A 20,292-nucleotide genomic window follows, 5' to 3' on the forward strand; every position below is an offset into this window, starting at 1 on the left:
CGGGACTATAGATCCTGTCGTGTCTGTTGTAAATGCACCGAGCTATTCCATACCTTTAGCTTGCTGCAGGTGGGTGATCACAAGCGCGTCAGACATCAGCGGCCGCAATATGCGCGTAGATATCATCATGCATCCCTTTTAACAAGATGGCACGGTCTAGAAAGCCTGTTGCTAAGCCATCGTATACTGCTTCCCCGGGAGCCAAAGGGGTGTGTGGATGTGTACATACCAAGGTGGTATGGTGGTTAGATGGGGCGATGCCACTTTTTCCAACTAAAAGACATAGTGCGCTCTTTGGTAAAGGCTATGATTGGATAAACACTAGCCCATTATGCAATGACTCAAAGGTATCGCGAAAAGAAAAATTATTTTTTTTGTTCCGCTAAAAAGAAAAAACTCCACACGTTTTCTTTTTTTTTGTTCCCCCTTCATTTTCATTCATTACTACAATAATGGTCAGCGTTGGTATTGTTGGTGTCGGTCTCGTCGGCTCTGAATTATTGGCTCAATTGCACGCGACAAGCGCCAAGCGCTTAAACATTGTCGGTCTGACCAATTCGCGCAACATGGTGGTCTCGGACACCGAGTACAAGCCCCTGTCGTTGACACAGTGGAAGCAAGACCTTGAAACCAGCGGCGTGCAAGCCGACCTGGGCGTGTTTGCAAAGTACTTGGCCGATTCACCCGACCATGCCGTCATTGTCGACTGCACTGCCTCGGACGCCGTGTCACAGCTGTACCCTGAATGGCTCAAGGCCGGCGTCAGCGTTGTGACACCCAACAAAAAGGGCTTCTCCGGCTCGCTTGAACTCTACAAGCAGATCGTCTCGTTGGCTGCCAACTTGGGTCCATCGGATGGCGCCAAGACGCCTCTGGCTTATCACGAATCCACCGTGGGCGCTGGTTTGCCCGTCTTGTCGACCTTGTCGGATCTGGTCAAGACCGGTGACAGCATTGAAAAGATCGAAGGTATCTTTTCCGGCACGTTGAGCTACTTGTTCAACAACTTTTCGTCGCTTTCGTCAGAAGGAAAAAGTCAGTCGTTTTCCGAAATCGTCAAGGTGGCCAAGGAATTGGGCTACACCGAACCTGATCCGCGTGATGATTTGAACGGTATGGACGTTGCACGCAAGGTCACGATCTGTGGTCGTTTGGCCGGTCTGGATCTCGATCTGTCGACGCTGTCTGTTGAAAACATTGTCCCTGGTCCTCTGCAGTCGGTTGCATCTGCTGACGAGTTCATGGCCAAGTTGCCCGAGTTTGATGGCCACTTTAAGCAGTTGAACGAGGAGGCCAAGAAGGAAGGCCAGGTCCTGCGTTATGTCGGTCTCGTCGATGTCAAGGGTGGAAACAGTGGCGTCAAGTTGATCAAGTAAATTTAACCTTCTTTCTTTCTTCTTCTTTCCCCCCCCAGAGACCGTCTCTGCATGCGTGCGATTGCGTCGTCCACCACCACTCCTTAATTTTTCTTTTAACCAAACCAACAAAACAACGACGCTTGCTTTTTTTAGATATCCTGCCTCGCATCCGTTTGCATCCCTTCAGGGCAGCGACAACATCATCAAGTTCACGACAAAGTACTTCCCTAACGGCTTGATCATTCAGGGCGCTGGCGCTGGTTCTGCCGTCACTTCGTTTGGCATCTACTCGGACTTGTTGAAGATTCAGGAACGTGTCGAAGGCTTTTAAATCATCCGCTTTTGATGTGTGGAATCACAACGATTTGTATTAAAAAATTGATTGTATTTTGTTTTTGTTCTTGTTCTCTCCCCAAAATATAAAGAAAGTTTATGTGTCAAAGAATAATGCATCCGCCTCCTCGATCATCAAACCGTCGGTGCAGTTGTACTACATTAAACAATATATGGTTGAGCATATAACAGATGGAAGCTACAAAAGATCATATCTCTCAGAGAGAGAGAGAGAGAGAGAGAGAGATCATGTGTGCACGTACCAGGCAAAGCAACCCGCGCAGTTTGCTCAAAACACTCTCGTACACCTCGGTTATGCATGGCTGAGCATTCGAGATAGCGCACTGCGTTGATCGCTCTGGCTACTTCAAGTCCCTGTTGTTCATGAAGATTAAGCAGCAAAGAGAACAAAGACAATCAGTATAGAAAAAGCGTGTAAAGTTTTCGTATACTTACTTCTTCGTACAAGATTGGATTCAAACGTGATGATATCCGTACGTCGTCTCTGAGATCACACTTGAGGGCTACCAATATGATTTTGGCGTTGGGACTATGCTCCAACACCTCCTCAAGCCATCGGTTGGGAATATTGTCCAGCGAATCTCGATCGTCCACAGAGAAACACATCATGAATGCATGCGTGTCAACATAGGACAATGCTCGTAATCGGTCAAATCCTTCTTGACCTATTTATAACAAGCAGCAACGACACATCAATAGGTACCCCACGATCCATCCAACAACAACAAGAAGAAGAAGCGAGATTGTACCTGCAGTGTCCCACAATGACAATTCTACAGGCTGTTCATCGACTACGATATCATGGACATAGTTTTCAAAGACGGTCGGTTCATATGCCTTTGGTAAACAGCGAGTCGTCAATATGCATATGCACACACACACACACACACACACACACAACAAAGTGTCGTATTACCTGCGGAAAGTAGCCTCGAGTAAATACGTTCAACAAGGATGTTTTTCCTACATGACAACACAAAAACAGTTAGCTGAGCACCCCCCCCCCTTCCAGCGCAACAAACAGCTTTAGCTTGCTCTAATGAATAGGATATACGAACCGCAGCCACCGTCGCCAACGAGGACGATCTTACGTTGCTTGGGTGCTGTATGAGTGTTGCGACCACAAATTCCCATATTTAATTAGATGCTTTTTACTGATTATAGAGATGATGATTGATTATATACGGTACTATAAAAAAAAAGAGGGTTGATAGAGTAACAAGTATTACGAAAGAAGGGGGGGAGAGAAAAGAAAGAAACGCTTATTAAGGGAAAGAGGGAAAGGAAAAGAAGAAAAAGAAGAGAAAAGATTGGCAAGGTGGTGGGTTTCTTGATTTCTCTCTCTTTCTCTCTCTTTAATTTCGGATTGGGCTTTGCATGGAAAAGTGCTGCTGGCTTCGCATATCAGTTGCTGTGCTGCTGATTGCTGTTGTGGCGCAAACTTTCTTGGCGCACTGCAGAATAATTATAATAAGAATAATAATAATGGTAATAATAATGGTAATAAAAGTTGACCGAATCGGAAACTCGGTCTTGGATCGCTCCAAATGGTAACTTTTTGTTCTCTTCCTTAGAAGCACTCTTATACTCCTATTATGATATAAGCAGCATCAGGATGACGACGAAAGATCAACTTCAGCCTTACTACCCTAAAATATTTATTTAGATCTTGCTCGCATACACACTGAAACACAACTCACGCACATACACACACTTTTTGAACGCGTAATCCATCTACAAACAAACAAAAGATTTCTTTTTGTACTCAACTCACTCTGCAACCCTGCTTGGCCCCCACTATGAATCACAGTATTACACTATCGACACAATAATGCAATCTCCTCTTCCATTTTGTGCAAGAATATTAATGTTCAGTCATGTGCCATCGTATATATGTATATATCTGGCAACATCGCGATAAGACTCCTTTTACGCTCATACACATAACAAAGATCCAAACATAAGGAAAAGATATGCTGTTTAGTTGACAGCTCATATATTCTGTACTTGTCTTTCTGTGGAATGATGCATCTTGTGCTTCAGTTGGATGAATTACAAACAACATCAACAAGATTATTGTTTCATTTGCTCAGCCTGCCCAACTACAAATTACAGCTTCCTGCTGATAATTGCCATTCATAGATGCGTATGTTCCAACACACAGAAGAGTTTGTAAATTTACTCTCGCCGCTCTATCTAGTCTAGGGACAATAAACAGAATGCAGCACTGCGAAAGAAAGATAGTGGGTCACTGGCACTTTATTACGTGCGTTTTATGCATGTGACACAAATGGTGATGTGATACAGCAAAGAATCAAAAGAGTATGTACAACAGAAAGAAAGAAAAAAGGTCAAAACTGAAGCGAGAGTGTGCTACATAGCATAATGGGGTAAAACCAGATATTTGAATCAGTGGTTGTAACAAACACGACCTGTTTTTGACTTGCTATATTAGCTTTCGCCTGTCTTTTCTTCGAATGTGGCACATATAACACACGAATAAACTTACATTGGTATTTTTTCACACCGTGGGTTTCGCCCACTTCGTAGTTGAAGGTCGCGTCGTCATTTTGGCAAATCGAACAGACAACTTTGCGATCTTTTCTAATTACACGTCGAAATGGCGAGCCGTTTTTTACTCCGATGGTGAAGCGGCGGTGTCCGTTACTAAGTATGTGAAGTTTGAAGTGAGCACGTTTTATAAGGCAAAAGAGCATGCATATGTATAGAAACAAATGTATAAACCTACTATATATGGCAGGCATTGCAGATAGACTCGCCTTGCGATCTTCGCCACACGGATGTCACTTTGCACTCGCAGTTCACGCAATGTTTTTCGTCCGTAGCGTCGACCGGACCAGTAACAGTGCCAGATGCGGCACTAGTGGCAGTCAAATCACTGGTAAAAGCTGTACCGGTTGATTCAAATGATCGTTCGCTGCTTGGAGTAACCGATTCCGGGTCAAAGAGAATGGGCTAGATAACATACACATTATGATGACGTGTCAATGATAATGATAGAAGCTATTCATATTTCTCTACTATTGTCTTAAAATAATATGATATGTTCAGAGTTAAAAGGCTTACATTATTGATTGCTTCATTACAATCATAGAGCGACAAAATCCGGCTAGGAGCGATATTGTTGCGATCCTCTACGTCGTTGCATAATAAGCATGTTGTGAAGGAATATTTAGTGCCACAGAGTCGTCCACCTTTCAACGCTCAACCCCCCCGGCCCCTTCTTTCACTTTGGATAGTCGACCTGGGTTCGACATAGTAAATATTTGATCCACTTGATTACATACCTTCTGGGTAGTAGTAATCATTCATACCACCGTCACCGTAGCATAATGCATTTGTCGACCACGTATAACCATAATGACCTTGCACCCAGGCATATGGATTGTCAAACGTGTTACTGATGAAGTATCGGCTAGCCATGCACATGTTTTAAAAGCGCGTTCTTATTGTATGGTACAAGAAAAAGAGGTTGTATACTGAAAGAAAAAGACGTGATGAAAACTTTGTTTTTATAGACATGTTCAACTCTTTCCAACGATGGTCTCGTCCCTTCCATGAACTAGAACACTGTTTACACTTAGATGGGGGAACCTGTCAAGAAACAGCGATAAAATACACATGCGGGTACATACATACATTCAACGAATTTATCAAAGGTCCAGACATGTTCAACTCTTCCCAACGATGGTCTCGTCCCTTCCATGAACTAGAACACTGTTTACACTTAGATGGGGGGAACCTGTTCAAGAAACAGCGGTAAAATACACATGCGGGTACATACATACATTCAACGAATTTATCAAAGGTCCCGCCTTTGATCATTGATAATTTCAATATCTCTTCTGTTTCTGCTCCAGAAAACAATCTACATGAAAGATGATGATGTGTTTATCTAGATCCTTTCATCGGTATACCTCGTCAATGTCATCTTACTTCATTTTACCACGAATCAAACTGGCTGCTTTGCATGCTAATAGAGCAGGGTTTTCTAGTGTACTCATAGAGTGGTTTCGAAATACTGCACTGACACCATAACAGAAAAAAAACAAGATGTGCTGTAATGTGAGCTATTATATTATTTACAAACTTTAATCACTGCCTGGGGTTGGGGGTGGGGGGGGGATAATCATTACAATAGAGGAGGGAAAATCCAAAACAAAAAAAATTACATGTAGAAAGTATATGCGCATAATTGGGGAGTTATTCATTAAACTCTACATTGAGTTGGATACTTTTGATGCTACAGTTTTCGGTTAGACAGGGCTTCTGCGCCACGGAATCCAAGGTTGCGTTGGATTGTAGTAGTGTGATGGTCTCATGTAGGCTGGAACGATTACTTTCTCGGTGGGGAAATAGCGTACATGTTGCTCGTGGATGCCCTATATTAGCAATTGAATTATGTAAGGTTTTCTCTATCTGCAATAATAAAATGTTCCGCTTTTCGTAGGGGCAGGGGCAGAGGGGGGGGGGGGTTGGGTGGGTGTGCGCGGACGCTGGGTTCAGTTTATGCTTTACCATCACTCCAAAACACAATTGGGCAATAAGTCCCATGAGTGTCGCTATAATCAACATGGCCTGAATGATAAAAGTTTCTCGTGTCGTGTGATATTCATTCCCTGATAGTAGTAAAAAAGAAAGAAGGCACACCCGCCATACACTAAGTCTCTTTCTTATTTCTCATGGCTCAGTTCCACATCATCACTCGACCTCTTCTGATCCCACACGAACAAAAAAACCAGCATAAATTTGAGCCACAATTACCATGCGCAGGATTCGAGTCCAAAGTCGTCGTGAAACAATAAGTGAAACCCGTATGGAAAAACACATCCAAGCCCAAAAACAACATGTATGCGCCCGTCAATGCCGTTCCTACCATATGAAAAAACTGATCCAATGCCGCCAGCGTACAACCCACGACCACCAAAATGACCAAAAGAATGGCTCGACCATAATCAGATTGGATACTGAGATTGTCACGCCATCCCAAGACCCACAATCCAGCAGCAAGACCGCCTAATCCACCCAACAAGATGAGATACGCGTGTAATGTGCCGCATGTCATGAGTAATGCGCCCACGAAGCCACACGCAATGGGAACAATCAAATAGATGGTCCATCGGTTCTGGCCATACGTGGATTCGGGTTCAAAGTTGGCCAGCAGTACCCAGGCAACAAATCCGAGTGTGATGAATCCAACCAGTAGAGGTGTCAGTCGAAAGTCGTACAGGCCTCGAAACCAGAGAAGGAGTGCGCAGATCAGAATAAGGATGGCTCCTAGTACCCCTTGGATGGACAGTTCATAGCCGTCCTCTTGAACAACATGATTGACTTTAGATTGTTGAAACAATGCTTTTTTGTAACGTATAGTAGTGGTTGCCAAAAAAAAAGAAAAAACAAAGAAACATGGATACCGATGACAATAGCATTGTTTGGAAGATAGAGAACACCAGGTTCGGTACGTGGTAATGGTGCTGCTTCCAATAATACAGGACTCCATATGACTGTCATTGTCAGCACTGATATTATATTTATTATCTGGTTCATTGAGAAACAGTTTGTTGTATCGTCAAAGGTAAAACAGAAAAAAAAGAAAAAAGCCAAAGAAACAAGCCGTTATAGCCACCATTCTTCCTCTTGTTTGTTTGTTTGTCTTGCCAGGGCAAAATTAGGCAGCATTGTACTACTCGCTCCACGCCGCGCCAAGCCTCTTGCAGATGATATAAACAAAGAGCAGGCGTGACACCCGTGTGTGTGTGCGTGTGTTATGTATCGTAAAGCAAATGTGGCACTCTAGTCCAGCCCTAGTGTCATGTAGCAGTAAGGGAGCAATGCAGTGGGATATTTCTATGCGTTCGTTCAATGCAGCCGAGTACTCGTGGTAATTATTCACCGTTTCGCTCCATTTTGTTCCCAGTACGTACATACAGTAGATTTCTTAAAGGACCATGGTTTATCACTCAAGCGTCGTAAACTTCTTGCGACTTTTTCTATTTTTACTACGGAAAAGGATTTCGATGGCATCACAAGAAACTTATTGCCAAAGTCATCCTCGACATTTAGTTCAGTAAGCATTCGCATGAATCGATAGGTTCACAGCCGCAAAGGGGGCTCCAACTAGTTTTAACCGGGTAGTTGGTGAAGGTAAATCTCCAGTTGGTGTAAAAGAATGAGCCTTTACAAAAGATATGACTCAAGGATGTTGGTGCACGATACTTGCAAAGCAATTTGATGTTTTTACAATGGCCAGATTAGGCAGTGCTAGTTTGCCTTTGTGACAACTCCGACGATTCATGCATCTGATGTCACGTACAGTAATGACGCAGAAGTGGATGAGATAGAAACCAGAAAACTAACCTCAGGCATCTGTCACACCCCATTACCGACAACAGCGAATTTGCAGCGAAAGCTACTACCTTTATAGGATGTAACCACGACCTGCAAGTAAATAAAGTCGAGCGAATGGCTGTACTGTGTGAAACTGCGAGACATATTATACAGCACCAGCGAAGCAAAGCCTGCCTGAATATACTGTACATAAATACCAGTCGAAGGGAGAAGATGATCCAGAGTCCAAGAGTGGGTATACCACTGGGCAAAGGGTATCGAGGCGCAAAGTCAAAACCCAATGAAAGAATACTACACAGTAGCATTTGCTACCCACCCAATGATGTTATTCCCCTTGAATAAATCACAATAGTAGCCACCTCATGATGTTTATTGACAACTGCCAGCATATTCCTCTTCTATGCGATAGCTCAAGTACGCTGCCCCCCCCCAAGAAGACTTGACCCATCCCTCCATCCCATCCACCATTGTTAGCAAACCAAAAACCTTTGGGGGATGAGAGGTAAAAAAAAAACCTTTATACGAAGAAAAAGAAAAAAAAGCAAAGATAGAAAATAGGAAGAAAAAAGAAGGGGGGGGGAGGGCCTCACCACCTAGAAAAGAAAAAAAGAGAATAACCCAATGTAACTTTAAAGATAGAAAAGAAAAGCAACAAACAGTATGAGGAGTGCAATGAGGGTAGTGGGAAGAAGAGAGAAAGAGAGAGAGAGAGAGTATATGTCGCCCGCTCAAGATGCTTCTTGCATGACCGTATCCACTTGTGCAGTAGAAGCAGGTGCGGTTGTGTTATTGGACGTGGTGGTAGTGGTAGTGGTGGTGGTAGTAGGAGTGGGAGTAGTAGTTGGAGAGGATGCAATGGCGTTTGTTGTTGTCATGGATCGGGCCGGTTCTTCATCAATTTCCATGGGTTCAACCTTGCTATCTTCAACCGGTGCTGCCGCTGTTGTTGGTGCCGTTGCTACTGAGCCCGTCGTTGTATCCATGGTGGTAGAGGTGGTAGAGGGGATGGTATCGTCTTGTTCCAGCTTTGGTGATACTGATGAAGCTACTGCTGCTGCTGCTCCATCATTGACACTTGTACTAGTAGTAGTAGTAGCAGCAGCAGCAGAGTTGCTATTGTTGTTGTTGTTGTTGTCTGTACTGGCAGCAGTCGTCGTCGTCGTCGTACTACTCTTGGGTCTCTCTGCCTTTCCATTTTCAAGCTCGATGCGGAATTTCTCCTTCCAGTGTCCTATCAACTTCCGACAACGCTTCTGGATATTGAACTCACTGTCGTTCTCATACTGGTACCCTACTGCCGCCCTGATCACTTGGCCAATTTTGGTATCCTTTTTTTCCCCATCGTCAAAATTTTACTGTATATCAGCAACAAGTTCCCCTTCTTTACTGTTCGCTTCAAAACACACACACGCCCAAGCACCACCCCATCTTTCTTTTTTTTTTTTTACCTTAAATAATCGGTGTGTCACGTGAGATTCTTCTACTTGTTTGAGAATTTTGGATATAGTTGCATAGTTTTCCTTTGGAATTTCTCCCTGTAGCGTAGAAAAAAATAGATACAGAGAGACTCCCGGTCAGTTTCCTCCACATGTATACCCACAAAAGCTCACAAGAAGAAAAAAAAAACAAATAAACCACATACCGGTTTTTTCTGGTACACCAGCTTTTGCAGTCGATGTCGTATCATATACATTCTTTCCCTCTCCTGTTCATAGGCCTGCTCTTCTGGCGTCGATGGCTTATCGTCTGACGACGCGGTGCTGTCACGATTGGCAACAGGACTAGCGCGTCGCTGTTCCTCCTTTTCCGTAGATACCGACTTGCGCTGCACAACCGACAGGATGATGAGTACAATTCCGACCCTCGTGTCCCCCTAGCCCCCAGTGCATATATGCTATGCACGCACCGTAATATATCACACACGCAAGTACAGATAAATAAATAGCTTACCCGCTTTTTCCTGTCCGTCTTGTCATGCACTTCCTTATCTGCATCGTCCAGCTTGCGTGATCGTCTCTTGACCTTCTTGTTGTTGTTATTAGTGTTGTTATTGTTGTTGTTTGACGATTCAGAATCATCCTCCTCTTCCTCTTCTGCCGCCTTTGCTGCTGCTGGGGTGTTGTTGTTGTTGTTGCTGTTGGCGGATGCTTTCTTGGATCGCCTTCCACCTGCTGCCGCTGCTGCTGTTGTTGTTGCTGCCTTTGTCTTTTTGGTATTGGTTTCTGACGCGTTTTTCCGTGGTGCTCTTGTCCTTCTTGGTTTCTTTTGCTGCTTTTCATCCTCAGACTCATCCTCGTCCTCTTCGTCTTCTTCTTCCTGCTCCAGTTTCTCCAACAATGACGGATCTAAAGCCTGACGCACCGCGTTCTCCAAATCCTTTGTTTTGAACTTTTTTGCCTTGAGATCGCGTTCCACCGTGTCTGTGTTGAACGGTCGGATCGCGTCTGGACCAAAGAATCCACTAAAAAGAACGAATTTTTTTGGATGGTTGTTAGTCATATGTGGGTTGCGAATACATAGGAATCAGAAAAAATAAAATGGTACGATGGAAGGGTTTGGTCACCATACACATACAAAAACGTTCCCCTTGTCCTTTTTTCTCTCATTATCGCCCCCCAATTCCATTTTCTTTTTGTGCCCTCACTTCCTTATCGTCCTTGGTCACCTTGTCAACGAATAAAGAAAGAAAGAAAGAAAGAAAAGAAAGAAAAAGCCCCCGCAAACCACTTTCTAGTCGTTGTTGTAGGTTTTGCCATTCCAAAGAAGAGGGCCGATTCCAACAGACAACTTTTCTTCTTCTCTTTGCCACCCATTGTTCCCTTCCGTTTTTTAAAAAAGAAAAAGAGTTGTAGTTGTTCATATACTTACTAGTCTCTTGACCCAAAGAAAAACACTGTCCAAAGTGGTCCTTTTGTTTTGCTGCTTCTTTGCTTCAACACCTTGCTAGGAATGCTCTTGTCATCTTCAACCTGTATTGTTTGTCAAGGTTTGTAGTGAGCATTAACTTGGCACCATTGAGATGAATCCTCTTCCCTCCCCCTTTTCAAACCCACAGCCACATAAAGAACGATAAAGAAAGAAAGAAGAGAGAGAGAGAGAGAGAAAAAGAGAAAAGAAAAAAGCGCGTGTCCTAGTCCATTGGCATCCGTTTCCTTTCCTTCCGATTGGGCTGGCAACTCCTTCTGCCACACATATACAGCCCCCCTTCTTCTCCCTTTTTCTTTCGCCCATGAGAAATAACAAAAAGAAAAGATTCCCACCACTTTTTGAACTTACTCTAGCAGGCCACCAAGGATAACCTTTTAATTTCGCAAAGACAATGGTGCCAGGTGGATAATCTTCTTGCTTCATTTGACAGTAACCCCAAGGTCAAAATGGAAACGGCCTTTTTTTTTTTGCGTAAAGTTGGGAGGGCGTTTTGGGAAAAAAGAAAAAAAAAGAGAGAGAGAGAGAGAAGAGAGAGAAAAAGCTGTGTTTGTGCAGAAAAAAAGGTAGACAGGAAAGCCGCGCTGCAAATTTTGCGGGAACAACCCGGCGGAAAATGAAAACGTTCTGGGTCCTATTCGCTTCCTGTGGGTGGGTGATGTCGCTCTCTCTCTCCCCCCCCCAAAAAACTTATTTTGGGCTGACGGATTATGGGTTATAAACGTCATTACTGCGTCGCTTTCCTTGCTTGCTAGCTACCTTGAAAAAAAAAGTGTACGTGCGTGGGTATAAAAGTAATGAGGACGTGTGTGTGTGTGTTGTGTTTTGTGAAGAAAGAAAGAAACCCCCAATGTATTACAAGTCAACAATTCGGTTCCACTTGGTAACCCGTCGGAAAAGCCGTATTCTATGCCAACGATGCATGACACAGCTAATTTGCTCCAGCTCTAAGCTACGATCCCCCCCCCTAATTATTGATCCGTTAAGGAGTTACATATTATATTCGCTGGGTGCTACACCCTTGTTGAGTACCTTGTTGCTATCATCGTCGTCGTCGTCGTCGTCGTCGTCGTCAACGTTGTTGTTGTTGTTGTTGTTGACGTAGTGAAAACACAAGAGACAAGCCATCAGAAATAGAGAGACCGCGCAAACGATAGAGACGTAGCGTTTATATATGTAGAGAGTCGTAGTTCGGCTCGTCTTTTTTTTTTTTTGTTTCGGAGGAAAATAATGCATATAATATAACTGGGTTCTGCATATTTCTGTAATCTGTGCTTTATTGGAATCCGTTGTTTGCCACGGCTGCCATTGTTTTCTGAATGGCCAATGACGGAACAGGAAAAAGCAAGAGGGGAAGAGTCAAGCGGGCAGGCAGGTAGGTAGGTAGGTAGGTAGGCAGAGGAATGAGGAATGAGGAGAAAGGAAATAAAAGAGAAAGCAACCATACACTGTGAATTAAAGGCTGGTTTCTTAACAAATTCTGAGGCTATGTGTGGGCTACTGCGGCTTATAGAAAAAAAAACCCTGGCAAAGTATTATATAGAGTCCACGCAGTCAGAGAGGGTCGTCTTAGATACCTTATAGTGCACACACACACACACAGCATACTACTTTTCTTTTACTTGTAGAGAAGATGTACTTTGATCGTGGGTTTGAACCGAGCGCAACATGCTACAAGGAGAAGCACTAGTGGCTACTGTTGAATAATTCTCATGTTTAAAACAATGTTGTCAGAAAAAAACATGGCGTGGTTGCTCATGGCTATATCAATCCTAAGACTTGACAACAAAAGTAGCTCAACAAGAAAAAGCTCGAACCGAACGCAGGAGTATTCATGAGCCAAGCTTGTGCGTATGTTCCTACTATTGGTATATTTTAGTAATACCATCCTGCTGTGTCGACACAAATCTGTGTCATTTACTTTGTAAACTGGTGTAGCTAAAAGTGCTGGTGGTGGTGACATGTTTGGGTGCTTGGGCAAAACACAGATTGGATGAAAAAGCGTTAAACATTTGAAAGACATCAAGGTTGGTATATTGATAACTACTCTCGTATATACGTTCATAGCCTCGTCTTTATTATTGCATACATGTATACTGTAGAAATGGTGCTTCGATTGGGTTGCCAGTTTCCGCTGCATACTGAGAATTGATTGTACTCATCATTGTCATGCTTATTCAAGCCGTGTTTGCTATTGGAGTGCACGGCAATATCGACGGGACATGCCTGTACTGTTCTATGATTATATGTATACCTTAGGTCGTTGGTCGTCTCTCTATCTTTTGTAAAAGTAAACTTTTTATCTTTTGAAATATTTGATTGAGCATATGGGCTGCCTGTGTACGGAACACTGATGATTAGGTATAGCAATAATAGCCTATGCGAAACCAAAATGGTAACTCAGTGAGTTTTTTTTTTATGCATTTGGGTGCCAAAAAGAATGTTTGAGAAAGTTGCAGAAGCCCCCCAAGACGCTGAGCGGAGAAGCTACAGTAGCGCAAAAAAATTTTGAATAAGTGACACCCTTTATTCCTTCTTTAGTTCAATACTTTGCAAATCACACAAAAATGTCGGTCGTGGTAAGATGACTCACTTGATGTCTTATCGCAAACTGCTGTTTGTCTTTGTCTAGTATTGCTAAGCGACATACAATGGCTGTCTTTCGGCTGTGTAGGGTTTTGATTTGGGAAATCTCCAAGCAGTCATCTCGGTCGCTAGAAACCGTGGTATTGACGTTATCTGCAACGAAGTGTCGAATCGCGCTACTCCGTAAGCTATCCTTGCTAACTTTTTTTCCTTTTTATTTAAAAAGGAGACCTATTAAACTCATAAATTCCCATTTTTTTCTTAGTTCGCTCGTTTCGTTCGGCCTCAAGCAGCGCTTCCTTGGTGAATCTGCAAAGACCCAGGAAGTCAGCAACTTTAAGAACACCGTTGGCAATCTGAAGCGTCTTGCCGGTCGATCTTTCAGCGATCCCGAGATCCAGGAAGTCGAAAAGAACTTGACTCCCGTGGAACTTGCTGATGTCGACGGTATGGTCGGTGCTAAGGTAAATAATTGCATGGAACAAGACAATGAAAATAAAGAGGGAGGACGCGAGAGGACTATGTATTTGCGTGTACGTGGTTGAGCAAATCAAACTAACGCTAGATAAATTTAGGTCCAATACTTGGGCGAGCAACAAACCTTCTCGAACGTCCAGCTGATTGCCATGTACCTTGGCAAGCTCAAGGAAACCACTGCCGCTGAGCTCAACATCCCCGTCTCTGACTGTGTCATCACTGTCCCCGGTTGGTTCACCGAGATCCAGCGCCGTGCCGTCTTGTCCGCCGCTGAGATTGCCGGCTTGAACTGCTTGCGTCTTGTCAACGATTTGACTGCCGCTGCCTTGGGTTACGGTATCACCAAGCTCGACCTGCCCGAGGACAAGCCCAAGAACGTGGTGTTTGTCGACATTGGCCACTCTGACTACTCTGTCAACGTCGTCTCCTTCTTGAAGGGCCAATTGACCGTCCGTGGCGCTGCTTACGACACCGCCTTTGGTGGCCGTGAATTCGACAAGGTCATCATGGACAAGTTGGCTGCAGAGTTCAAGGAAAAGTACAAGATTGATGTCTACAGCAACAAGAAGGCTCAATTGCGTCTCCGTGTCGCTGCCGAGCGCTGCAAGCGTGTCTTGTCGGCTAACCCCCAGGCTCCTGTCAACATTGAGTCGATCATGGACGACCGTGACGTCTCGACCATTGTCAACCGCGCCGACTTTGAAGAGTGGGCCGAGGGTCTCTTTGGCCGCACCGCCGACACGATCCACAAGGCGTTGGAGAACGCCGGTCTCAAGGTCGAGGATGTGGATGCCGTCGAGTTGGTCGGTGGTACCACCCGTATCCCTGCCATCAAGACCACCATCTCCAAGGTCTTGAACAAGGAAATTTCTACCACCTTGAACCAGGACGAGGCCATCTCGCGTGGTGCTGCTCTCCAGTGCGCCATGTTGTCGCCTGTCTTCAAGGTCCGTGACTTCCGTGTCAACGATGTCTGCAGCTACCCCATCAAGCTCACCTGGCCCGCCACGCCCGAGGACGAGGATACCGAGATCACCGTCTTTGACACCAACAACTCGATCCCCTCGACCAAGATCTTGACCTTCCACCGCAAGGAACCCTTCACCTTGGAAGCCTCGTACGTCAAGCCCGAGGAGCTCGTCCGCGGCATCAACCCCTGGATCGGCCAGTACACCATCAAGGGCATCGACCAGCCTTCCGAAGTCAAGGTCAAGGTCAGACTCAACATCCACGGCATCCTGTCCGTCGAGTCTGCCTACACTGTCGAAGAAAAGGAAGTCGAGGAGGAAGTCACCAACAAGGATGGCGAAAAGGAGACCAAGAAGACCAAGAAGCTCGTCAAGAAGGCCGATCTGTCCGTTGTTTCCCAGACCACTGCCTTGAGCAAGGCCTTGATGGACCAGTATGCCGAAAAGGAAAGCCAGATGGCCTCCAACGACCGCTTGATCTTTGCCACCGAGGCTGCCAAGAACTCGCTCGAAGAGTATGGCTATGAGATGCGTGACAAGGTCGAAGGTCCCTATGGCGCATACATTGATCCCGCCGTCAAGGACAAGTTCTGTGCCGACTTGAACGCTGTGGTTGACTGGATCTACGATGAGGGTGACGACCAACCAAAGTCGGTCTATGTCGAGAAGCTTGAGGCTTTGAAGAAGATTGGCAACCCCGTTGTCGAGCGCTACCGTGAGGCCGAGGAGCGTCCCCGTGCCGACCGTATCTTGCGCGCCACGTTGCAGCGTCTCACCCAAGAGGCCATGAGCTCGGACGACAAGTACTCGCACATTCCTCCCCAGGAGAAGCAGGACATTGTCGACCGTTGCGACCGTGCCCGCCGCTGGTTGGACGAGCAGTTGGGCAAGCAAGAAAAGGTGCCCAAGCACGATACTCCCATTGTCTTGTCCCGCGACATTGCTCAGGAAGAGAGCGCCGTCGTTGCCTTTGCTACCCCCATCCTGAACAAGCCTAAGCCTGCACCCAAGCCTGCTGAGGATACACCCATGGCCGATGGCCAGGAGGGTGAGAAGAAGGAGGAAAAGCCCGCTGAAGAGACCGAGGAGAAGAAGGACGACATGGACATTGACTAAAAAGCATTGAACAATGTCCCTGTTCCCTTAATGATCTTAAGGGACTTGTTCTTTCCAGACGACGATTGCACCTCAACCACAAAAAAAAACACTCTTTTCTTTATCCACTCCCATACACCCGCTCTCTCTCTCTCTACCTTTCTCCCGCTCTCTCTTTTACATCTGCAAATAGAAAAAGCACAGTATACACTATACGGCATCCCATCTTTTTTCATATAAAAAAAAAGAAAAAATACACATTGTTCAAATTGTTCCACAAGTCCAAAGTAAGTCTTCTTGTGGGTGGGGGGTTGCCTTGGAGACAATCACATGGGGCTTTTGAACTTGCCTAAACTCCTCTTGGTACACGGCCGTTTACTCACAACCAATACGGTGTACATGTTTTAACTAAAATAGCCCCGTCAATTCGAATGAATAAGAGCGGAAGGTCAAGTAATCGCATAACATAATACAGAAAGAAGGGAATTTGCCAAGCTTCTATTCGCTGACTTGATGAAACCACAGAGATGGCTAAACCAAATAACCGTTGTCCCGATTTGGAATTCTGAACTTCCCACTCTCTTCATTCGCTCACACTCACTCACTCTCTCTATTCTTTTTTTTTCCTCCCCCTTCACACTGCTTCAATGAATGCATCTTTAGAAACTGGCGCGACGCATGACTCTCCACCAACGTCTAACAGTAAAAGTGCCAACTCTAAATCAAGCAAAAGATCGCGTATTGCACGTGCATGGTAAGCAAACCTCTCTCTTTCTCTCTATTTTTTCTTTTTTAAAGCGGGGAGACAGATTTCAAAACCTTTTTCTGTTATATAGTGATTTCTGTCGACGCAAAAAATCCAAATGTTATGGCGCACCAGGTCAACCTTGTTCTAGCTGCATAAGCTATGGCGTCACTTGCGAATTCACTGACGGGTAAAAGAAGAATGGAAAGGAAAGGAGAGTAAAAAATGGGGGGGGGGAAAGAAAGCTGACTCTTGAACTTTATTTTTTTCTGCCAACAAAAAAAAAAAAAGATCAAAAAAGCGCGGGCCACCAAAAGGGTAAAAACTAAACAACAACAACAACAACAACAGCAGCAGCAGCAATCATTGGGTTATACTAATACAAGATTTGGAAACACAGGAGTAGATACGTCGACACGCTCGAAAAACGAATACGGAAGATCGAATCAACGTTGATGAACTGTGGACACTACACGGTACCGACAGTATCCAAAGAAAAGAACCGTCGCTTTATACCCTATCCCAAGAACAAGCAAGAAAAAGGCGACACATTGGACAGCGTCCGATTTATGGGTGACATGAACGAACTCGAGATCTTTCGGGACGTCATTTCAGACAGGGAGTACTATGAAATAGATGGACTCAAGTATCGCAAAGTCGGCAATCATTATGTCGAGATGGTGTCTCCTACAGACGATCCGCTTGAAAAACGACGCTTTCGAGGACCTCCGATTCCGAGAACTGTTACTGGAATCAATCATTGGATCTATTCCATGGCTGGTGTGGATCGATATACGAGTGATCGCTTGATGCGCATGTAAATGAATTTAGTATAGCGCCAAAGTGAGTTGGGAGGGTTTTTTTTTTCAGGATGGATATTAATGATTGTTTTTCTTTGATCATGTTTCTAGCTATTTTATGAACGTGCATCCGTTATTGCCTGTCATCAACAAAAGGGTGTTTTTACAACAGTACCGAGATCAAGCAGATACCTATCCCAGTGCAGAGTTATTGAATGCCATGTTTGGTGCTGCTGCACGGTTCGTTGAAGTCGAATCCCGAAGGCAAAAAAGCATGAATGCATATCCGGACTTGCAGTGCGAGGCGCCCGAAAACTGGCATATTCGATTTTTTGAGCAGGCTCATGCGATCGTTACCATCAATCCTCCAAAGTCTAGCGTGTCAATTGTTCAGACGACTGTCATCATACATAATACGAGTGGGAATGTTTCTGCTAGCGGGTCTGAAGGTTGGCTGATGAGTGGGTCAGCTATTCGCATGGTAAATATTGCTTAGGATAAGGTATACGAAATTGAAATGAAGCCTTTTTTTTTATTCACTGTTTTCTTAAAAAGGCACAGTACTTTGCCCTTAATAGAGATTGTGATAGTTGGGACATTCCTGAACAAGAAAAAGAAACGCGGAAACGTATATGGTGGTCTCTCTATATTAGCGATCGATTCCAAGCGGCGAACATGGGACGACCTATTGGTATCTATGACGAGGTAAAAAAAAAAAAAAACTAATTTCTCATTCTAAATAGAGGTTCTGATCTTTACTAAAAAGAAACTTTCGATCATGTCAAAAGGATAATGACGTGGGTTATCCGGATACATTTGAAAGCTGGGCTGAAGTGCTTGATGAACCAACAGACGAAGAGGACGACGTGCTACCACGGTTTCCCTCAGCGACCTTTCGACCAGAATCAATCGACGGACGTGTTGAGATATACATACTTTTCCGTCAACTTATCAAACTTTCCGAGATTCTGGGACATATCTTACAAGCACTCTATACGCCACGTGCACGCATGATTTCGCATAAATATGGCTGGAACCAGATCGTGACACGGCTGGATCACGAGCTGACGGAATGGCGGTTTGGTTTTCCAACAGAATTGGAGCGGGTCAAGCATAAGGATTTCGATGAAATCCATGGTTATTTTGCACCAACAATAGGTAAAGTAGTCTTTTACCTTTTTTCATACATACAAACATTTGTATACAATCTTTGTGTGTGTGTATACATGTCTTTAATGATGCTGACGAGTATATACGTGAATAGCATCCATTTTATTATGCTATTTTGGAAGTTTGATCCTTTTGCATCGACCCTTTATTGAGCGCAATACCAATAACAACGATCGACCCTCCTACTCATCGTTCCGTATCAGTACGAGTGCAGCTACGCGTGGAACTCGCATTGCTGAACGCATGTCGATACGCGACTTTCTAATGCTTCCATACTGCTTCAACATTACGCCCGTTTTGCAACTCGCCCTGATTCATATATACAACTCACGCAATCCTGATGGGAGGATATCAGCGCCTAGCAAAATTTACTTTCGCAAGACTTTCGAATTGGTTTCCAAGATACGACCCATGTCGAAACGTGCTAATCAGCTGTATACAGTCCTGGAGTTTATCATTGATCAAATGAACATTCATATGGACTCGGAAGCTAGTAGCTCCACTACTGCAAGAGAAGAAGAAGAAGAGGAAAATGTGCTTGGTGAAGCGCCCAATAGAGCGACGGGAGTAGCAAAAGAAAAAGGGGATCTCGCGGGAGAGACGGCCTGGGTCACTGAATCAGGTGTGTCGAGAAAAATGTCAAACGTGGGTCGTGGCGTATCTCCATTACAACCACACATATCATCACCGTCACCAGTACCTGTGTCAACAAGAGTTCCTACGACCGTGCCGAACAATGTACAACAGCAACATCAACAACAACAGCAGCAGCAGCAGCAGCCTATGGACGACCTTCAGTCATGGGATACTGTGTTGGACGACAACTCCTACTTGCCATCATGCAGTGAACCAATACTGACACTAGATGCCACTGGCACGTACCAACCGCCACCGAATGGCTCTGAAGCCTACACCATCAGACAATTCGGATACGATACCCGAACATGTGGCCCTGGAGAACTGGAAACCATTTTACAAAACATGTCCTCTTCCTCTTCAGTTTCATTACCAGACGCATCACTAGATCCCTCTCATCATCCTCCTAGCACTACTTTAGCATCTTCTGCATCTTCTACTACATCTTCTGCATTACGTTTTGTTGGTTTGGCCGCATCACAACAACCGCTATCTTCTACTACTACTACTACTACTACAATAACGCCATCCTACCCACAATTACAGCCGCCGCCGTTACCGACTATGACACATGTTCCTCCTCCTCCTCCGCATCATCATCATCAACAGGCCATCCCACCACCTTCTTCATCATCACAACCGCCACCCCATCAGCAACATCACGATATACAGAATGCGTTCCGCAACGATCCAAACAACCCCTTCTCGACCGTACCTGTTTCATTAGATATGACGGAATGGGGTGAATGGATGCAACAAGTGCAGTTACAGTGGAACAATAGTACCACCAACCCTTCTGCTTATTAAAT

General features: G+C 44.7%; 9 protein-coding genes across 9 annotated transcripts; 4 read left to right on the forward strand and 5 right to left on the reverse strand.

Moving 5' to 3' along the window:
- The first annotated feature begins 294 nt into the window (after positions 1-294).
- Positions 295-1,731, forward strand: BDB00DRAFT_819068 (uncharacterized protein). Its single transcript, XM_053123211.1, has 2 exons — positions 295-1,372; positions 1,512-1,731. Exons 1-2 carry the CDS (start codon positions 453-455, stop codon positions 1,687-1,689), a joined length of 1,098 nt encoding a protein of 365 aa, XP_052980681.1. The 5' UTR covers positions 295-452; the 3' UTR covers positions 1,690-1,731.
- Positions 1,732-3,031, reverse strand: BDB00DRAFT_819070 (small GTPase superfamily). Its single transcript, XM_053123212.1, has 6 exons — positions 2,771-3,031; positions 2,629-2,675; positions 2,462-2,549; positions 2,148-2,377; positions 1,955-2,066; positions 1,732-1,848 (listed from the first exon to the last, which is right to left on the reverse strand). The coding sequence occupies exons 1-6, from the start codon at positions 2,844-2,846 to the stop codon at positions 1,796-1,798; spliced, it is 606 nt and encodes a 201-aa protein (XP_052980682.1). The 5' UTR covers positions 2,847-3,031; the 3' UTR covers positions 1,732-1,795.
- A 926-nt stretch (positions 3,032-3,957) lies between these two features.
- Positions 3,958-5,601, reverse strand: BDB00DRAFT_819073 (uncharacterized protein). The gene is made up of 7 exons (XM_053123213.1): positions 5,522-5,601; positions 5,369-5,450; positions 5,021-5,303; positions 4,800-4,867; positions 4,462-4,688; positions 4,222-4,379; positions 3,958-4,144 (listed from the first exon to the last, which is right to left on the reverse strand). The coding sequence occupies exons 3-7, from the start codon at positions 5,160-5,162 to the stop codon at positions 4,122-4,124; spliced, it is 618 nt and encodes a 205-aa protein (XP_052980683.1). The 5' UTR covers positions 5,163-5,303; positions 5,369-5,450; positions 5,522-5,601; the 3' UTR covers positions 3,958-4,121.
- A 749-nt stretch (positions 5,602-6,350) lies between these two features.
- On the reverse strand, positions 6,351-7,341 carry BDB00DRAFT_315332 (uncharacterized protein). Its single transcript, XM_053116901.1, has 2 exons — positions 7,148-7,341; positions 6,351-7,046 (listed from the first exon to the last, which is right to left on the reverse strand). The coding sequence occupies exons 1-2, from the start codon at positions 7,278-7,280 to the stop codon at positions 6,421-6,423; spliced, it is 759 nt and encodes a 252-aa protein (XP_052980684.1). The 5' UTR covers positions 7,281-7,341; the 3' UTR covers positions 6,351-6,420.
- Positions 7,342-8,597: 1,256 nt separating this feature from the next.
- On the reverse strand, positions 8,598-11,692 carry BDB00DRAFT_315027 (uncharacterized protein). The gene is made up of 6 exons (XM_053116897.1): positions 11,358-11,692; positions 10,950-11,050; positions 10,032-10,542; positions 9,724-9,906; positions 9,530-9,616; positions 8,598-9,409 (listed from the first exon to the last, which is right to left on the reverse strand). Exons 1-6 carry the CDS (start codon positions 11,430-11,432, stop codon positions 8,810-8,812), a joined length of 1,557 nt encoding a protein of 518 aa, XP_052980685.1. The 5' UTR covers positions 11,433-11,692; the 3' UTR covers positions 8,598-8,809.
- Positions 11,693-11,943: 251 nt separating this feature from the next.
- BDB00DRAFT_315123 (uncharacterized protein) lies at positions 11,944-12,575 on the reverse strand. The gene is made up of 2 exons (XM_053116898.1): positions 12,039-12,575; positions 11,944-11,958 (listed from the first exon to the last, which is right to left on the reverse strand). The coding sequence occupies exon 1, from the start codon at positions 12,449-12,451 to the stop codon at positions 12,134-12,136; it is 318 nt and encodes a 105-aa protein (XP_052980686.1). The 5' UTR covers positions 12,452-12,575; the 3' UTR covers positions 11,944-11,958; positions 12,039-12,133.
- A 925-nt stretch (positions 12,576-13,500) lies between these two features.
- Positions 13,501-16,466, forward strand: BDB00DRAFT_314940 (heat shock protein 70 family). The gene is made up of 4 exons (XM_053116896.1): positions 13,501-13,585; positions 13,681-13,775; positions 13,858-14,056; positions 14,168-16,466. The coding sequence occupies exons 1-4, from the start codon at positions 13,574-13,576 to the stop codon at positions 16,151-16,153; spliced, it is 2,292 nt and encodes a 763-aa protein (XP_052980687.1). The 5' UTR covers positions 13,501-13,573; the 3' UTR covers positions 16,154-16,466.
- Positions 16,335-17,125, forward strand: BDB00DRAFT_315292 (uncharacterized protein). Its single transcript, XM_053116899.1, has 4 exons — positions 16,335-16,419; positions 16,550-16,672; positions 16,771-16,886; positions 16,969-17,125. Exons 2-4 carry the CDS (start codon positions 16,646-16,648, stop codon positions 17,069-17,071), a joined length of 246 nt encoding a protein of 81 aa, XP_052980688.1. The 5' UTR covers positions 16,335-16,419; positions 16,550-16,645; the 3' UTR covers positions 17,072-17,125.
- A 207-nt stretch (positions 17,126-17,332) lies between these two features.
- On the forward strand, positions 17,333-19,327 carry BDB00DRAFT_762001 (fungal-specific transcription factor domain-containing protein; the record flags this gene model as incomplete). Its single annotated transcript, XM_053119308.1, has 5 exons — positions 17,333-17,694; positions 17,789-18,158; positions 18,233-18,382; positions 18,466-18,835; positions 18,942-19,327. Coding segments are annotated over 5 exons (1,638 nt in total), but the record flags the coding sequence as incomplete, so codon positions are not given.
- Between the last annotated feature and the right edge of the window lie 965 nt (positions 19,328-20,292).

Source organism: Zychaea mexicana, assembly GCF_025766255.1.
Source record: "Zychaea mexicana strain RSA 1403 chromosome Unknown BDB00scaffold_28, whole genome shotgun sequence".
Taxonomy (NCBI): Eukaryota; Fungi; Mucoromycota; class Mucoromycetes; order Mucorales; family Lichtheimiaceae; genus Zychaea; species Zychaea mexicana.

Bases quoted from the DNA above. Each gene is read 5' to 3' on its own strand.
- BDB00DRAFT_819068 (XM_053123211.1), top strand. From the start codon at position 453: ATGGTCAGCGTTGGTATTGTTGGTGTCGGTCTCGTCGGCTCTGAATTA. The intron at 1,373-1,511 runs GTAAATTTAACC...TGCTTTTTTTAG, and splicing joins AGTGGCGTCAAGTTGATCAA to ATATCCTGCCTCGCATCCGT.
- BDB00DRAFT_819070 (XM_053123212.1), bottom strand. From the start codon at position 2,846: ATGGGAATTTGTGGTCGCAACACTCATACAGCACCCAAGCAACGTAAG. The intron at 2,676-2,770 runs GTTCGTATATCC...GTTGTCATGTAG, and splicing joins CGTTGGCGACGGTGGCTGCG to GAAAAACATCCTTGTTGAAC. The intron at 2,550-2,628 runs GTAATACGACAC...TGTTTACCAAAG, and splicing joins CTCGAGGCTACTTTCCGCAG to GCATATGAACCGACCGTCTT.
- BDB00DRAFT_819073 (XM_053123213.1), bottom strand. From the start codon at position 5,162: ATGTGCATGGCTAGCCGATACTTCATCAGTAACACGTTTGACAATCCA. The intron at 4,868-5,020 runs GTATGTAATCAA...GCAACGACGTAG, and splicing joins TGATTACTACTACCCAGAAG to AGGATCGCAACAATATCGCT. The intron at 4,689-4,799 runs GTAAGCCTTTTA...TATGTTATCTAG, and splicing joins GTAATGAAGCAATCAATAAT to CCCATTCTCTTTGACCCGGA.
- BDB00DRAFT_315332 (XM_053116901.1), bottom strand. From the start codon at position 7,280: ATGAACCAGATAATAAATATAATATCAGTGCTGACAATGACAGTCATA. The intron at 7,047-7,147 runs GTATCCATGTTT...ATGTTGTTCAAG, and splicing joins AAACAATGCTATTGTCATCG to AGGACGGCTATGAACTGTCC.
- BDB00DRAFT_315027 (XM_053116897.1), bottom strand. From the start codon at position 11,432: ATGAAGCAAGAAGATTATCCACCTGGCACCATTGTCTTTGCGAAATTA. The intron at 11,051-11,357 runs GTAAGTTCAAAA...CAAACAATACAG, and splicing joins ATCCTTGGTGGCCTGCTAGA to GTTGAAGATGACAAGAGCAT. The intron at 9,617-9,723 runs GTATGTGGTTTA...TCTACGCTACAG, and splicing joins TGGTGTACCAGAAAAAACCG to GGAGAAATTCCAAAGGAAAA.
- BDB00DRAFT_315123 (XM_053116898.1), bottom strand. From the start codon at position 12,451: ATGGTTGCTTTCTCTTTTATTTCCTTTCTCCTCATTCCTCATTCCTCT.
- BDB00DRAFT_314940 (XM_053116896.1), top strand. The intron at 13,776-13,857 runs GTAAGCTATCCT...TTTTTTTCTTAG, and splicing joins GTGTCGAATCGCGCTACTCC to TTCGCTCGTTTCGTTCGGCC. The intron at 14,057-14,167 runs GTAAATAATTGC...AGATAAATTTAG, and splicing joins ACGGTATGGTCGGTGCTAAG to GTCCAATACTTGGGCGAGCA.
- BDB00DRAFT_315292 (XM_053116899.1), top strand. From the start codon at position 16,646: ATGAAACCACAGAGATGGCTAAACCAA. The intron at 16,673-16,770 runs ATAACCGTTGTC...CTCCCCCTTCAC, and splicing joins CACAGAGATGGCTAAACCAA to ACTGCTTCAATGAATGCATC. The intron at 16,887-16,968 runs GTAAGCAAACCT...TCTGTTATATAG, and splicing joins TCGCGTATTGCACGTGCATG to TGATTTCTGTCGACGCAAAA.